Raw genomic sequence first — 16,404 nt, 5'->3', positions numbered from 1 at the left:
TGCTTTTTGCACAGCAGTCAATACAGATTTGTCCGTCAATTAAATATCATTTACAAATGCAGCTCTGGTGTTAGATACTGTGCAAATGTAGAAAAACAGCACTGTATTGTCCTGTCTCATATGGTCAAAGGTACTTGAAGTTATACATTCTGTGCTAGGGTAATCATGCTTTCTGGTAAAAGTTATCTTGCAGCAAGTACAAATCTTCCTTTCATGTATACATAAGGTGACATACAGTTTTATTGTTGGTCATTCAATTTCAGTATAATCAGTGAAAATACGTGGAGTTAGACAGCTTATTAAGTTTAAAGTTTGAAATTAACCTTCTAACAGCTGTCTTTCCTTATAGCCAGGTGAAATTTTGTGTCAAAGGGTTACCTCAGCAGGGAGACGGTTAAGATGACTTGTGCTGTAACATTTTCTTGTGTCCACAGATCTGCTAGCTCGCAGTTTTGTGGAGCAGAGGGCAGAGAGTGCAGTCAGGAAGGGCTTCAAGCCAGGGGAGCTGACACCAATGACGAAGTGGAGCTACACCGCCAAGGCCAGTGGGCCCAAGTATACTCAAGCTGGTACGGAGTTTTTCATCCAACCTCCCAACACAAAAATCTTTAGATTTTTACAGAATGTAAACATTTCCTTTGCTGCCATTTCTTCTGTCCTTAACGGTGCACACCCCAGTTCTTCCGCGACCGGGGTCCACAGAAGTGCGCGACAAAAAAGTGACGAAAGGGTTTCGAGGGGCTGGGTTTGAGTTTAGATTTCTCATAATGTGCTTCGAACTGATATTAGATACTAGCATGGCTGAAAAGCGTATGAATTGGTGTGTTTTGGGTGAAAATTGCGTTTCGATCTGAGCCTTACTTCCGGATATCCATCCGCGTTGATGGTGAAATGTCCCTTGGCCCTAGATTGACCTTTGTTGCGTTCTGTGGGTCATGCTGACATGCCTCGCGCCGTGGATGATTAAAGAAATCTAAGTACTAGAATTTTCTTTATAATTGGCTCGACTGTACGCTAGGTTTTTCTCTTTCTGACAACATCAGTCGTTTCTACCCAGAAAATTTTTTCTACGAGTTTTATCTTACGCAAAAGTGCCAAAATTTGACCATCGTTTTTGACGTGAAAATTATGTTTTTGTCTCCTGATTTACCAAAATTAGAGAGGTTGAAGAAACAGAACTCAGCTGGTCCTATAGCGGAAGGGATAGGCTTTCATCCTATACACAGTTGATTTACTTAGGAACACTTCCCTGGAAGAGACAGTACCTAGACTCGAGGGTGCGCAACCTCCAATTGAAACCCCAAATAAACTGGGGTGTGCTCCCTTAAAGTAATGCTTTAAAGAAATTACAAAGTGTTTTAACAACAGGATAATCAGCACCTTGGACAGCTGTTTATGTGAAGGCTATTTTGTAAGTTTTTATTTTTATTCATTTATTGGTTCAGCATGTGTTGAATACAAATGATACATAAACAGTGTGCTTGCCATGGTCATTTTCTAATGTCTGCACTTCCGATACTCTCCAGCAGGAGGCGCTCCGCCTGACCGTGAGCCTGAGATGACCACCCCCATGGATCAGAACTTGACGGTGGAGGTGGATGTGCTGACGGCTGATCTCACCAGTAGTTTTGTGGGAGGGGAGGAGCCCAGGGTGTTACCCCAGGCACCGCCCAGTCCGGACATCTGGGAACCGGCCATCGGACCGACGCAAGTGAACGGGAGAGGGCCGTACGACAGGGGACCGTACGACAGGGGGCCAGGATCGTATGGCCGCAGGCCGGGATTGTACGGCCAGGAAGATGTGCCAAGAACGGAAACGAATGTCTTGCAGAAGTCGAGCATTCTGACGACAACTATTTCAACAACCAAAACTCCTGGAAGGCAACCAACGCCAAGGTACAACTTTCATGCTATACAAAAAGTTTTTGACAGAAAAACTGTAAGTCACAACGGTATCAATGGGATAAAAAAAACTTTGCTCAGAATGATGGCAAGATATTTGTTCACTGAATTAGTGATGTCAAAGGTGCTTATAGAACTTCACTTTATCAAATAGACCTGCAACACAAAACAACACAAAGAAGTTTTTTTTGTTATATTTGAGCACAAATACACCATTTTGACAGTTGCATACTATATAGTGTCAATTGTGAAATAATCATGATGATTTTATGTTTGCAGTTTTCTCCTAATTTTCACCAAGCCACAAAACATGTGAGCCACAAAAGAATAAACGTTGATAAAAAAGTTTCATTTTCCTTCTCCCTCCCCAGTGAAACTCGTGTGCAGGAAATAGAAGTGTCTGCCCAGAACTCAGCATCACCAAGGGGGATCCCCAGGAGTTCTTCTGTCAGGTAAGGTCATCAAAGGTCAAATGAAGGTCACCACAAATTCAGCAATACAAGGAATATTAAACAACTGCACGTATGTATTCAGTCAGATACTGCAGTTTGCTGGTTAACAGTTCACTGCAGTTCTTGATTACAAAAACAAATGAAATGAATTTATAAGTTGTAGTTCAAATAAGAATGAACTGATTGAGAACTAGCAGGGAAGGCATCCCTCAAAAACTTGCTTCCGCAGAAAATTGGGTTTTAGTAATTGCTAGTATTTCTGAATTTGTGGCAGAGTACTGTGTCGGAAATTAGAAGAAAGGTACTCTTTATTTTCCAAGAACAGTTATTGGGAGATTTCCTGCACTATTTACCTGAAATTAAGCATCCCATCTTCTCCCACTTGTCACTCAGCAACATCCCCATATTATGTGATAGGCAAAACTTACTATAGTATCTTTGTGAATTTGTGCACATGTGATGTCCAGTGCGTGTGTGTGTGTGTGTGTGTGTGTGTGTGTGTGTGTGTGTGTGTGTGTGTGTGTGTGTGTGTGTGTGTGTGTGTGTGTGTGTGTGTGTGTGTGTGTGTGTGTGTGTGTGTGCTCATGCACATATAGTATATGTGTTAGTGTGTTTGATCTGATATGAAGAGTGATAGAAGAAGTCATTGGGGAGGGAGGCACGAGAGGGGATTTGCATCAGTGTGTGTGTCGGAGGAATCAAACTTTTCCATATAGGGTATCTCTTTAAACATGCGAGGTGTAAGGTTTTAGTACATTGAAATCTACAAGGTACATCAAAGGTATGCTGATCTATTGGTACAGTATAGAAAGAAAGTCTATGGTGAAGCATGTCATATTTAAGTTCAGTGTATGATGATGGTGAGGATCTCTTTGATCAGGACCTCAACTTAAGTTTAATTGTAAACTTTCAAAGATAATAGCATCTCCGGGCTATGTTTTGGCACCAGCAGACTTACCCTCTTGTTCAATGGTAATACCAGTTGATACCTCTTGGGAGTGGAGCAGTAGAAATCCAGGATGTGGTTATGTGGTAAGTAAGAAGTTAAGGGCAGGAACATGATTCTTGAGAAGTTTCCCAGGGCATTGCCTCGCTGCCTGCTCCCCTGTGTGGTCTGGTCCCTTGTCGGTGAAACATGATGTTGAAACCTCAGAAACACAGCTGTGGTTTTGTGTAGAGGGAAAGGGTAGCCATTAACACATGTTTTCAGGATGTATATTGGAAAGAAGTTCAAAAGGTTGAGGCCAATTATTTTTCCAGAAACAGTTAGAGAAGTACTGCTGAGAAAAGCATTGCTTATACAGGCTCCTAATGTCCAATCCTAACTAGTTAAACAGCTTTTATTATGAAAGTAGGTTACTTTCTCCTTGACTGAAGTTTATTGTAAAATAGTTGTACGGTACAAAGTATGTCAGGTTTTGGTACCAAGTATTCTTTGATTCCAAGAAAATATTGCAAACATAGCATAAGATTTTTGAAATAGTTCAAATGCAATTGCTTGTATCTGCTACAATTCACATTGTTGTAGAATAATCGTTTCAGACCGTGCATTGGGATAGGTTATAATTCCTTTGAACCATAAAAATACCTATAATTTTTCTTGATTTATTAACTGAAAATCATACCAGATGGTTTAGCAATATGGGAAGGTGGAGTAGTGTTATAAACATATCTAACATTCTCAGTTATACTCGACTTATTTTGAAAGACAATGGCTTTTATGAGGTATAAGGAAGGGCCAGCTTATGTGAGCACTCCCAAAATACATATCAGTAGTAAAATCATATGGTCTTTTAGTTTAGTGCACGTATAGTTTTACTGCATGCACAACAGTTTAATTCCGTATTCATAGTATAGAAATAGATTTCCTACCATGAATTTTACGGGCATCATAACTCGAGGGTAATTATTCCATATGCGGATTTTATGGCCACAAAGTTTGTTATGTAAACGTCAAAGGTTTTGTGGAAGTCCCCAAAGTTAGCCCCTCTGATCCTCCCTGTAATTTGATACGATAGAGAGCTCCGTGCATGCCCATATAAGGGGGGACATGGTCACTTCATATCCGTTATCTGTTATAAATTGTGATGTCTGCATTTGGTGGTGGGGAATTGAACGATAATGTTGCATGGGGCGGGGAGGGCACTGATTTTGTGCTGTGTAGGAATCAAACAAAGTTAAGAAAAACATATTCTTCTTGTCTTAACGAATGGGAAAAATGCATTGTAGACTCCTTGGGTGGTCTGGGATGTGTTTTGATATCATATTTAGTGCTTCTTCTTCTTTTTCAAAACAACTTGAAAGGTCAGACTTGCAGGTGCAAGTAAACATGTCTCTGTGAGATAAACATTGGCTGATGGCAAGGCATTGTTTTTAATGGACCAATGTATTGTTAAGAAGATTCATGGTACATGGTTTCTTATTTTGGAACCCCAAAAATGATTTTCTTCAATTTCTAAAAGGAAATCATCTGCCTAATGTGTTACACAGCCCCTACCTACAGGCCACTATGGACTGATCCATTTTACATCTGGCCAACTTTCCACCAAATGATTTCCTCATTGCTATCGCTTTGTGAGCTTCCCCCAGGGAAACGGACAATTTTGGAAATTCTACTACTGGCATTTATGAACCAGAAATAGCAGTGATCGACCCCTTCCAGCTGGCCTAGTTTTTCGAGATTAGATATTGAGGCTTGGGTGAAAACAACCGAAGAAGTGCTTCCCTTTTGAAGGCCAGCAAATTAACATCCGCTGCTACTCAGCCAAGTCTTCTTCCCTCTTGATCTTTCCGTTGAACCCATATGGGCTTTAGCCAATCAAAACACAGGTTGGTACGTCAACGGAATGCTTCTCCGTCTTAACTCCTCACCACGGGCATCGGAAAACATCCAACCGTGCTTAAGCTAACATTTCATCTTGGCTTCCATGGTCCAGGCGGCTTGTTTTCTCCCTGTTTTGTGATGTTACGGTCCTTTTCTTTGACTCGTGGCAGCTGAGTACTTTTCCTTGTTTACCCCCGGCGACCCTCATCTTTGGTCTATGAATTTTAATAACCTTCGGTAGATTAATCTTACAGTGGGGCGCATCTTTAAGTCTTCACCTCCCCACTTTGTCAACTCTGCCCGGCTGCCCTGTTTACTCGCTGTGGTGTTGATTTGTAGAGGTACTAGACTAGAGGATATACGGTAGCGCCGTTTCTGTTCCATACATAAGACTGGACAAGGATAGTTGGGGGCTGAACGAACCATTACTGTCATGTTGGGAAACCCACATCCTGGAAGGTTATCAAAAGAATTGGACAGCGGAGTTCAGAGGTTTGTTTCTCACATTCTTGGATCAAGTTGCTCTCTGTTTTAGAACTCGAGAGTGGAAAGGTGTTAGACAGATCTAGAGTGGTGCAAGATGTAGGGTCAAGTATTTACAAAGAATTTGCTATAGGTTACATAAATGTCAGTTGTTGTAGTTTAAGTTTACGTGGTGTGAAGGCAGGCATTTGTTATCGGCTAAGCATAAAATCTTACATATGTTCAACTGTATCACATAGTCTCATAAGGTCGGCTAAGCATAAAATCTGACATATGTTCAACTGTATCACATAGTCTCATAAGGTAATGCAAGGTTTTAGAGTTAGTCACCAAGATTAAGGTCTATAACGGTATGAGGTATGCAGATGTGTGAATGAGAATATGCATGGGGAGGGGTGCAAGTGGCTTGATGGAAAGTGTTTAAGGCCATAGACAATGTAAAACTATGTACTTAGAGTATTATTTGTGTGAATGGTTTACACTTGGGTACACTGTGTTACTAACGACTTGAAGGTGAAATGTAATGATCACAACTGTTGCTACATTTGTACCTATGTGGTAGATAGAAATTTTTGTGTGTGAAAACCTGCATACTAACTTCCATCTAGATTTAAGAATCAGCTTAACATATCAAGTCACAGAAAGGACCATGTTTGTAGTTTCACAACCCTTCAACTTTGCATTTCTTTACCTCTTAAGTTTTTACTTCATATTCATCACCCCAAGACAGAAGATATATATTGTAAAGGATAATCATAATACACACCCTAAATCATATCGACCTTCCTTTATGTCCCTTATCTTTTCCTTCCCATAAGGTTATCACAATTACTGTGCCTAACCACCATTTTCCTTCCATTCTGTGAATCTCATTAACAGTCATTGATGTGATTTAAAGGTCACCCCAACTTCCCAAGGTCAACCTGTCCCCAGCTTCCCATAGAACACCACACAGTAAATACTGTTGTCTTCTTAAACATATCTTATTCAGCTCTTGTGTGTTGGTGAATGTATTTCTAGCAGTTGGTAGTAGAGACGATATGTTTGTAATTTGTAGGCAAGAAAGTCGTGAAGAGGGGAAAACATGGGAGCGCCCGCGATCGGTGTCGCCAGCGTCAGTTGAAATATCCCCCCCTAACCGCCCCGTATCGCCACAGAAGACTGATGTCTCTCCGGTGTCAAGGTCTTTCTTTGTTTCTTTCTTTGTTTCTTTCTTTATTTCTTTCTTTGTTTCTTTCTTTCTTTTCTCATTCTGTGCTTTCTATTTCTGTTCTTTCTGTTTGTTTCAACATGTCTCAAGTCAAGTTAAACAGTGGTTTCTTGACATATAGCTTGTCCAAAATTGTCAAGCACAAAATGATTTCACAGAGCTATCATTGGAATACTTGTTACTTTTGAAAGAAGGCAACAATGAATGCAAATTGTTTTCAAAGAATGTTGTTTAGTCTACAACTTTGTATGGTCAGAGAGTAACTGCAGTGTTCTCACCAGGATTTTTTCACAGCATAGGGGTCAGGTACAGAAGGCCAACTTTACGCGGTGCAAGTCACGCGTGGAGTGACCAGAGTAGGGAGTCCGGCATGTTTTCCCGGAAAATTTGTAAATTCATAACCCAATGAGACATTATTTCATGCATTTTGAGGGATAAATTTTGTGAAGTAGAGTTTTTCCTCTGTCACAGCCTCATTCTAAAGCCAAATATGAACTTTATAAGATTTATGAAGGGTCACAAGGTTTGTCCCAGAAAGAAACACCCCTATGCTGGTTGAAACACAGCATAGGTGTCCAGATCACAGCATAGGGGGTCCAAATCACAGCATAGGGGGCCCCTATGCTGAAAAGGCCTGGCGAGAACACTGAACTGTCATAACAATCTTGTCTTTCTGTTTTGTTTACCTTGACTGAGACATAGGGTGAATTCTTCTTTCTCCCTTTGTTTTCTCCCTTTGTTTCCTTCTGTTTACCTGTTTAACACACCTGTGGTTTGTAGGGGTGCACCTCTGCACATTGAAGAAGAGGAACCAGCCCTCACTCCCACTATTCTCAGTCTGGGCTTTAAACAACTGTCTGGAGAGGAACAGAAGAGAAGTGTTTCCCCCCAGCTTAGGTCACCTCCCAGGTCCTTCTTGTCTTTGTTTTGTTCCGCTGTTTTAAGTCTTAAACTTACCCTTCCAGGTGTGGTTGTGGCCGTTTGGTTGGGATATAAAGTTTGGTGTTTTGTGTTTCTGTATGTGTCATAAAGGAAGTTCTTTACTGTTGTAAAAGGTTTGGAGCATTTGGTGTGTGTGTGTGTGCATGAGTGTGTACATATGTGCATTTTTCCAAGTCAGACATATGTATCTTGAGTTGCTTGAGAACAACATTTTGAGGGTAAAATCTGAATCTAAATCTCCAGTGTTATTTGTGGACACCAAGAACTGAAGGAGACATTGATGTTCATCTTGATCAAGGCTGTCTCAAGCTTTGAATTTTTCCCCCACCCCACTCATTATTTATTTACAAGCCCATGTTGTTGATTTTCATTGTTAAATCAGTGTCATTTTAAGCTTATGACAAATAGATTTTCATCAATTCCAAGTACAGATTTTGGGAATTGTTTTTCCCATCCTGATTTCTGTCCTGGGACAGAAGGACTGGTCCTGGAGACAGCCCTGTTCTTGATACTGCAGCTGCTATCTGGAAGTCTCACCAAGGAGGTTTTATATAGAAAATATAAAATATATAAAACCTCCTTGGTCTCACATACACATAGCTCTGTTCCTTTGAAGTGAAACATTTTGCAGGTACAGGTTTTCTCATCATGGACAGTAAGAATGAATTATGGTACCAGGTTTTCTCATCATGAACATAGCATATGGAATCACAAAGCTTAATTTCTCTTACAGCCGACAGTTTTTCAACAGTCATAGAAACTGAATATTTTGAACACCACCATTTTATTCCTCAGAGAAAGGCTCCCAGCACAAAACAGCCACCTTATCATGGCACAACGTCAGCACGTGTGGTCCCCTCCCGACATGTCCGTTACCGAGGTTGATTTCCAACAGACGCGACGTTCTCCCGTACACCACGAACTGCCACGTTCCAGGTCTAACCTTGTCTCTTACTTTCAATCTTTTCATTTCGTTTCTTTACTTATTCTAACTATGAAATTATGAATAAGAATTTGATGTAATTTGATTATCCCTTATGCATGCAGGAAGAACATATCTCCAGTGGTCATAGAGAACAGCTATGTTTCCAAGCAGGAAACCCAACGACCTTTATCTCCTCAAAGGTCAACCCTACCTTCTTATCAGTACTGCTATAATCTCTTGTATATTCGTAAGAGAAATCTAAAATTCCTGGTACATTTCAGAAATTTGTCAACAGATCTATCGGGGGCTTTTAACAGCATTGGTTTAATCCCTTGCAGCAATTATCTTTGAAAGACGTAACATGTGCATATGATATGACTAAAATCTATGGTTATGTTATGATTGCAGCTTCATGTATGAAGCATGATGATGAAACTAACCATTCTTTTTTCCTCCAAACATCAGGAACAGAAATGCATCTAGCCCAGACTACTTTAACTACTCTCACAAACAGGAGGTCATTGAACCCTGGGACTTCAGCAACCCTTCCCCTCCCCCCCAGCGGAGGGCTCTCTCCCCTCTCCTCAATACGGTCTCCTCAACATCAAGGTCAACATCTTCTTTTCTTTCATCTTTCTTCACCATCCTCACCTTTCTTCAAGAAGCTTACCACCATCCTTGTCATGATTTTTCTCAGAAGACATGCTTAGAGTAATGAAGTCTCATTATATAGTTGTCACAAAATCTACAGAAGTTGGTCAACATTTCCTCATTTCCTTGCACCTTAAATGAGAAACTTAATATAGTAGATCACACTTTTTTTGGCGAAACCTGAGGGGCATAGCCCTACTTTTGGTGATTTATAAGATAAAAGGTTCATTCCCTTTGCATGTATTAGTCTCTTTCCTCTTCTCTGAATCTCTCTTTGACCTGTTGTAACAGGACAGTGACAGTAACTGGTATAAGCCAGCCACAGTTCCAGACTAACAACCCTTCGGACCCTCTTCTGTCCCATGAACCAAAACCATTCCCTAAAGAACAACAGACAAAAACTGTTACATTTACAAGGTTTCTTCTCTATTCTTTCTCTTCCTAACATTTCTTAAGTACTATTTCAAGTATCTTCTTATACTAACCAATATGTAGTATCAAAACTATTTTCTTCATCGTACATTTGTATACCCCTCTTTGGGAGATTTGCTAATGTTAATCTCAATTGATTTACTTACAGGGAGAGGACAGCTAACAACTTCAACAGCCCCCCACCCCAGTCCCAGAATGTCCATTACAAATCCCACAACCTGACCCTCCCCCTACACCAGTCTGCCGCCACCCCGTCCAGAGAGAGAAGTCTCTCACCTCTGAGGGGTTATCCAAGGGCGTTGACCCCTCCTCAGTCCCGGCGACAGGTGTCACCCTTAGATGACAGGACTCCCTCCCCGCCGTTTGATGTTATAGCCTTACCAAGGTCAACTTCCGTCTCTTCCTTATTTAATAATCATAACTTTGCGTTAAACTTTGAGTTGCTGTCAGCAAATATCTGTCTCTCTATTATCTGGGTTTGTTTTCTACTGTCTCTCTTGACTAACATGAACTATATTTCCCCTCTAACTTCCAGTGACACGGAGGTGTTTGTGGAAGACATTGGCCTCCATTCTATCCCCCCTGGCTATGCAGCTATCCCACCCCTCACCCCATCCCGGACCCCATCCACCTCTTCTACAAGAAGCTCTCCGAACTTTCTGTCTTCTTCTAAAAGGTCTAATCTTACTATCCTCGCATCTGTCTCTTGTCTAACTAGATTTCTTTAACATGTGCCAATTCTGCTTTCATAACAATAGATTAACTGACTCTAACTTTCCCTACTGTTTTGAATTCCTGACTGAAGCGGTGAAAGTCACTACATGTTTCTGGATGACTTCAGCCAGCAGCTTCAGTCACAACAAGCTCGCTACGCAACGCTGCAACTTCCCCCCTCCCGTCCTGCCCGCTCTGAACCCCCGCAGGAAGCCAGGTTCCCTGTCCACCTCTCTACCCCCTCTCCTAGTCCTAGCAGGTTCTCTTCTCTTTCTCTTCTGTACAGCTGTTTCTAACAGGTCATCATCATCACGCATCAAGGAGATTGTATTCGACGTCTTTACAGCTGTTTCCATATTGCACCTGTCACATGTTTGTTGCAGCACCTGCCAATATCCACCTGTCTGTTTTCTGTTCCACATGTGTGACCATACCACAAGTACACAATCCTGATACAGTTAACCAATTCCATGTTCAATATTGATATGTGAAACTGTGGTGTTAGACATGTACTTCATCATGTTTTACATACATTGTATGTACATGTATGTACATGTATGTCATGTATACATGTACTCCACTGACTGTCTATATACCATTTTTATTACAGATGTTTTTCAACAGTTTTATGTGTATTGTGACATGTTTTAACCAAATGTGATACTTTTCATTCCAGGCTTTCATTCCATGCTTTACAAAAATTGTACCGTTACATTTTATGTCCGTAACTAACTGCTGTTTTGTTATGTTTCATAAGGCATAGTTTATTTCTAGGTGTTTGTATGAATGAAGTTAAGTGGTGTGTAAGTTGTGTATGTTATGTGAGATTTGTGTGAGTGCTGGGCTCAAAAGCACTTGAGTTAAACGTTAAATGGTTAGCTATGTGTATTTGGTAGTGTAGACTAAAGGAAATATCTTGTGTGAGCTTAAAAAAGGCTGCTACCAAGGTTTGTGTGTACCTTGCATGGTTTCCCCTGCCATCCCCACCTGCTCAGTTACCACTTATTTGCAATTAAACTTTGAAGCCTGGCCTCTCAAAGCTTCCCATGAAGTTTTTATTTTCCTCCCTTTTGTCAGTTTTTCGTTCCATCTTTTTCTGTTCTTAAGTAATTACGAACTCCTTTTTTATCTTTATCACATCTTCCTCAACCGATTTCCCATAAAACTAGCTCACTCCATTTTTTATGTAACATTTTCTCCTTTTTCTATGACTTTAACAACCTCTGAGACGTTTTTTAAAACTTTCATCTTTCAGTGAAGGGATGCGTCCTGACCGAGCCTCACGACCCAAATCCCAACCAGTTCATTACATCAGTCTGCATACGCCCCCCTCTCGCCCTGCTATTTCTGAAACTTCAAAAGAAGCCAGCTTTTCCACCCGCCTTCAAACTACCAGGTCTTCGCTTGCTTCTCTTTCCTAAGGCTTGCTCTTCTTACAACTTCTTCATTCTTACTTGCTTCCCACCTCTGTTCTTACATCATACTTTACCATCTGAATGCTCATTTTTACAGTCTCGTCATATGTGTATCTGTTTGTGGCGTATTCTTTATTTGACAAAAGCATCTTTTATAGATTCTGATTCTTGGATTATTCATGACATGCCCTTTCTTCGTGTACATTTTATGTATTTATGTTCATTTTGAGAGATTTGAATATAGGAGCATGCCTGCATTTTATCAATCATACATTTCAGTCAATTTGGTTATTACTTGCTCAGAAATGCATTGCAAATATTTATCATTATACTGTGTATAAAACACTGTTTTAATTGGTACAACTTGACAGTTGTACTCAGGTGACTGCTGCATGTTCGGATTAAATGCAAATGTGCATGATGACAGGTGTTAAATGCTGCATTACAGGTGCTATCCCTGGAAAATAGACACAAGTTTGTAAATACATGAAGGCAGCTTTATGCAATGTTGAGACATCTCATGATCACTTACATGTATGTACATGTATGTACAAAATTTAGTATGACTACATCATAGTTGTGTCAGATCACTTGCATCATTGTCATGCTTTAAGTGTAGACCGTCATCTATTGTTGGGTTTTGTTAGTTGTCATTTTACCAGTCAGTAGATGTACATGTGCCATGCTGTGTGAAAGAGTGAATGCAGTGTCTGTTATTTTGGTGAGAAAAACAACCTGGTTGGTCTGTGAGGTATCGTTCCTCTCTCTTTCTGCGTAAAACGGTCCTGCTTATGATGAAATCTGCCTCCTGTACTTGCAGAGAAAGACAGGTGACCTCGGTGGGTCACCACCCTCCCTCGCAACAACGGCCGCCTTACCAACCACCTCTGGATCACACCCCTCCTCAACTCACCCACCACCCCCCTCCCCCCCAGGAGAGAAGCTATCTTCCACGCTACAGAACTATCTCCACTGCCAGCACAAGGTCTAACCCTTTCTTAGTTGCTTCTCACCCTTTCTACTAACACTCAAGTCCTTACTCTGGCTTTTTCCCTTAGAATTGAGTGATCTTTGTAGTTTTGGAAATCCCTTTTACCATGACCCATGCGGCTAATCATTTTGCCACTGGCCCATCCCCTTAAGTCCTATTTCAGCCATTGACATAAGAAGTAAGCGAAAGAGTAAAAACAAGAATCATTTGCTGATTTAAAAAATGTTAAGACGCACTGTACTTTCAGTTACAAGATATACAATTCATTAGATATAGTGGTGATTCTGTATATACATGTAAAACTGTTAACCTGTACGGTTTACATATAGTTGTTTCATAGATTTTTCTCCCAGAACAGGAAGGAACTCCCCTTTTAAAGAAAGCATGGTTTTCTCCATAGAGAACTTGATTGTCTAAACTTGATACAGTCTAAAATGACTGTTCTAGAAAGACTAGAAAGTAAAAATGATGAAAACTGCAGATTCCAACTTTGAACAACTGTATATTTTCAAATTCAAAACTTTATAAGTGAAAATCTCAGAAACAACTAGTGAAACTGGTGATAAATCACAGAAGTCTCTAATGCTCAGTACTTATTGCCAGTATATTGATGTACCGTGTTCCAGTGAGGATTGACAGTGGAGTTGCTCTTCATTATGATTAACCGTGGTTCTCCGCATGTCCGTTGTTTACAGCAGTGAGAGAAGCATGCCGTCCCCGGCCAGCAGTCTGGGGACTCTCCCCGCGGGAAGCCTGGCGAACGGGTCGCAGGGCCCGGCGTCCGGCCGCAGCAGTCCCGCCAGCGTGTACTTCCAGTCGCAGAGGTCCAGCATGACATCACTGGCAGGTGAGGGGACAGGTACCGTAGATGCAGAAATGTTCGCGGTGGTTTTATGCTCGCGGTTTTGGTGAGCTCTTCAGCGCAAACTTAAAACCACCGCAAAACTTTGTGCCCACATGACTGTATCGCTACTATTGTTTCAAACGTAAACTTAAAACCAACGCGAATACTCCATTTTCTCCCTACCGTGAAATAAAAACCATGCAAACTTAAAAGCATTTACAGTACCATAAATGCACTTAAATTCGTGGTTGTTTACTGCTCACGGTTTTTGTGGCACCGGGAACTTAAAAACCACTGTGAAAATGCTTGTTTTATCTTCTGCCCACCTACCATCTTCTTTCAACCACGAACTAAAAACCACCGTGAACACTCAATTTTCTCCCTACAGCGAAATCAAATCAAAGTGAACGTTGGAAAAGTATGTACAGTAATCAGAGAAGGAAGTGATAAGCTATGTGAAGAAGAAAACTACTCAAAGCTTAAAGTATTACACGTGAGGATCTACATGTACTAGTACTTTGTACCGTGTACATTGAGACCTTGGTCTTCCTTCATGGTTGAAGAAACATGGGGGGGGAAAAGCTGTGTGTCTTATCTTACATGTATGTTATAGGTCTATGCTGATGTGAGTTTTAACAATTGTAAAAGAAATGTCCAAAGAGAGATATGTTGTTCACCAACTTTTATGGCCATATCTTTACATTTAGTATTTCTTTGAGTGATGATGGAGAATGTGTCTAATGGGTTTGTTAGGGCTTAAGGCTATCATTTCTCTGTGTTAAAAGCTGCTGTAGTTAACCGTGTGTGGTTCTGTCTTGCAGATTCTGGAGTGGAGGTGTTCCGATCAGGCACCCCCATGTTTGTGAAGGACACCTCTTCCTACTGGTACAAACCCAACATCTCGCGGGATGAAGGTAGGACAAACAGTCTGTATTCGTTAGTAGTAGTAACTAAGTTACTCTAGTACGTATCCAGTACTTGATTATACTGTTGTGGGGGTCCCTTACACAAGGATAGGCAGCAGTCAGGTAGTCTTTACACTGCATTTCCAGACAGCTCTGTCCAGCAGGTCTTACATGTACTATAATAAATTCATTAAAGTTAAATTTTGTGGCATAGTGAAAGCCAAGGAATTTTCTGTGTCTTTGAAACAATGGAAATAGCACAATAAATGACAGAGCATTATGTTAATGGTTTGATGAGTCTGAATGGTTCACTGGAAGAAACATGAACTTGAAAACACCACGTTCAAAGTTGAGGATCTGTTGGCGAGGTTTATTTTACCTCCTTTCAAGTCCTTTGTTTGGATGATCTTGTAGATCTGTTAACTTTTGCTCTTGGAACAATCTATACATGTTAGATTTGGAACCTAAACCAAGGCAAATATTAGGTCAGTTGAAAAAAGCTTATCTTAAATTCCTTGCCAAGTGCATTTGGCTGGAAACAATATTGCTTTGTTAAAAATGATCAGTCTGTCTTAAGGCTTGGTTTCATATTAATGAGTCATATAGCAGACAGACATTTTCTTGATACTATGCAGCTGCTAGGTTCTCAACTATCTGATATTTAGATATCTGGTAATGATATGTGCACAGTCAGCTGGTGTCTCTTAAAAGAAATATATATCATACTTTGATATGATTTTAAAGATGATAAGTTTGTATGGCAGTATGCTTTTACTTTATTCCTGGAGTGAAGACTCTGGTACAGTGGATCGGTCTTATTTCTTTTGACAGAAACAGAACTACATTATGATCGTCAGATATATTGAATTAAGTTGTGTCCGGGCAAATTGACTTGTTGTGGACTTAATTTATGTTGTCTTGACCTTGAGTTACTTCATGGGAGGCTTAAGACTTCATTTTCTTGCTCTTGGAAGAATTAAGAGGCCATATTGAATGTCAAAACTGAGAAGTCAGTGGATTTAAGATGTTTACTTTGTCAAAATCCATGGTGTAGCTTGGTAATACCCTTCTACTGATGGCTTAAGTCTCACAAAGACTGTGCTTTTAGATGGATCTCAGTGTTAGGACCATGGCAGCCTTATCTAAATTCTGTGGATGTTGTCCTCTTTTGATTCTAAGTTTTGATGCAAAATTATGAAAGAACTGCTGCAAAGTGTTTGAATTACACAAATGATAACAAAACATCCATAAGACGTTTTAAGGATGGACAATTCCTCGCAGTTACAAAATTTAAAATTGAATCTTCTTATTGCCCATCTGGTGTATCAATGATACATGTACTGAATGTTCATGTATTACATGTAGTAACATTATATATTTCAGTTCACGCATACGTGTAGTTGACAGTAGCTGTATCCAGAGTGTATTTTCTGTTGGCACTTTTAAGTCTTATTTTCATCATATTAGAAGTTGAAGCAGCAAAACTTTGTAATGCATGCTCAAAGTCTGCAATTTATAGTTTGCATTTTTATGTGAAGTTCATCTGTGATTTCTCTGTTGTGCAGCTATTGCCATGTTGAAGGACAAGTCTCCGGGCACCTTTATTGTGAGGGACAGCCATTCTTTCCCAGGAGCCTTTGGGCTGGCCCTGAAGGTCGCGACCCCTCCTCCAGCAGTCCTACAGCAGGGGAGGAAAGGTGAGAGGACCGAGTTC

General features: G+C 40.6%; 1 protein-coding gene across 29 annotated transcripts in view; it reads left to right on the top strand.

Annotated features, from left to right (window-relative positions):
- Positions 1-16,404, top strand: part of LOC136420569 (tensin-3-like) — a 160,013-nt gene that overhangs the window by 136,109 nt on the left and 7,500 nt on the right. For 15 of the 29 annotated variants that reach the window (XM_066407538.1, XM_066407544.1, XM_066407541.1 and 12 more), the window contains 16 exons: positions 435-569; positions 1,527-1,896; positions 2,274-2,354; positions 6,719-6,844; positions 7,652-7,780; positions 8,609-8,749; positions 8,861-8,938; positions 9,204-9,347; positions 9,681-9,806; positions 9,970-10,206; positions 10,357-10,497; positions 10,627-10,794; positions 12,771-12,935; positions 13,637-13,788; positions 14,607-14,699; positions 16,256-16,387. In XM_066407538.1, coding sequence (XP_066263635.1) covers positions 435-569; positions 1,527-1,896; positions 2,274-2,354; positions 6,719-6,844; positions 7,652-7,780; positions 8,609-8,749; positions 8,861-8,938; positions 9,204-9,347; positions 9,681-9,806; positions 9,970-10,206; positions 10,357-10,497; positions 10,627-10,794; positions 12,771-12,935; positions 13,637-13,788; positions 14,607-14,699; positions 16,256-16,387 — 2,418 coding nt within the window. Of the gene's footprint in view, positions 1-434; positions 570-1,526; positions 1,897-2,273; positions 2,355-6,718; positions 6,845-7,651; positions 7,781-8,608; positions 8,750-8,860; positions 8,939-9,203; positions 9,348-9,680; positions 9,807-9,969; positions 10,207-10,356; positions 10,498-10,626; positions 10,795-11,790; positions 11,932-12,770; positions 12,936-13,636; positions 13,789-14,606; positions 14,700-16,255; positions 16,388-16,404 lie in introns of all 29 variants that reach the window. The other 14 variants (XM_066407535.1, XM_066407536.1, XM_066407540.1 and 11 more) reach the window with 14 other exon arrangements.

Source organism: Branchiostoma lanceolatum, chromosome 15 (assembly GCF_035083965.1).
Source record: "Branchiostoma lanceolatum isolate klBraLanc5 chromosome 15, klBraLanc5.hap2, whole genome shotgun sequence".
NCBI lineage: Eukaryota > Metazoa > Chordata > Leptocardii > Amphioxiformes > Branchiostomatidae > Branchiostoma > Branchiostoma lanceolatum.
The sequence above is the reverse complement of the archived record's forward strand: the minus strand, read 5'-3'. Positions and strand labels throughout refer to the sequence as shown.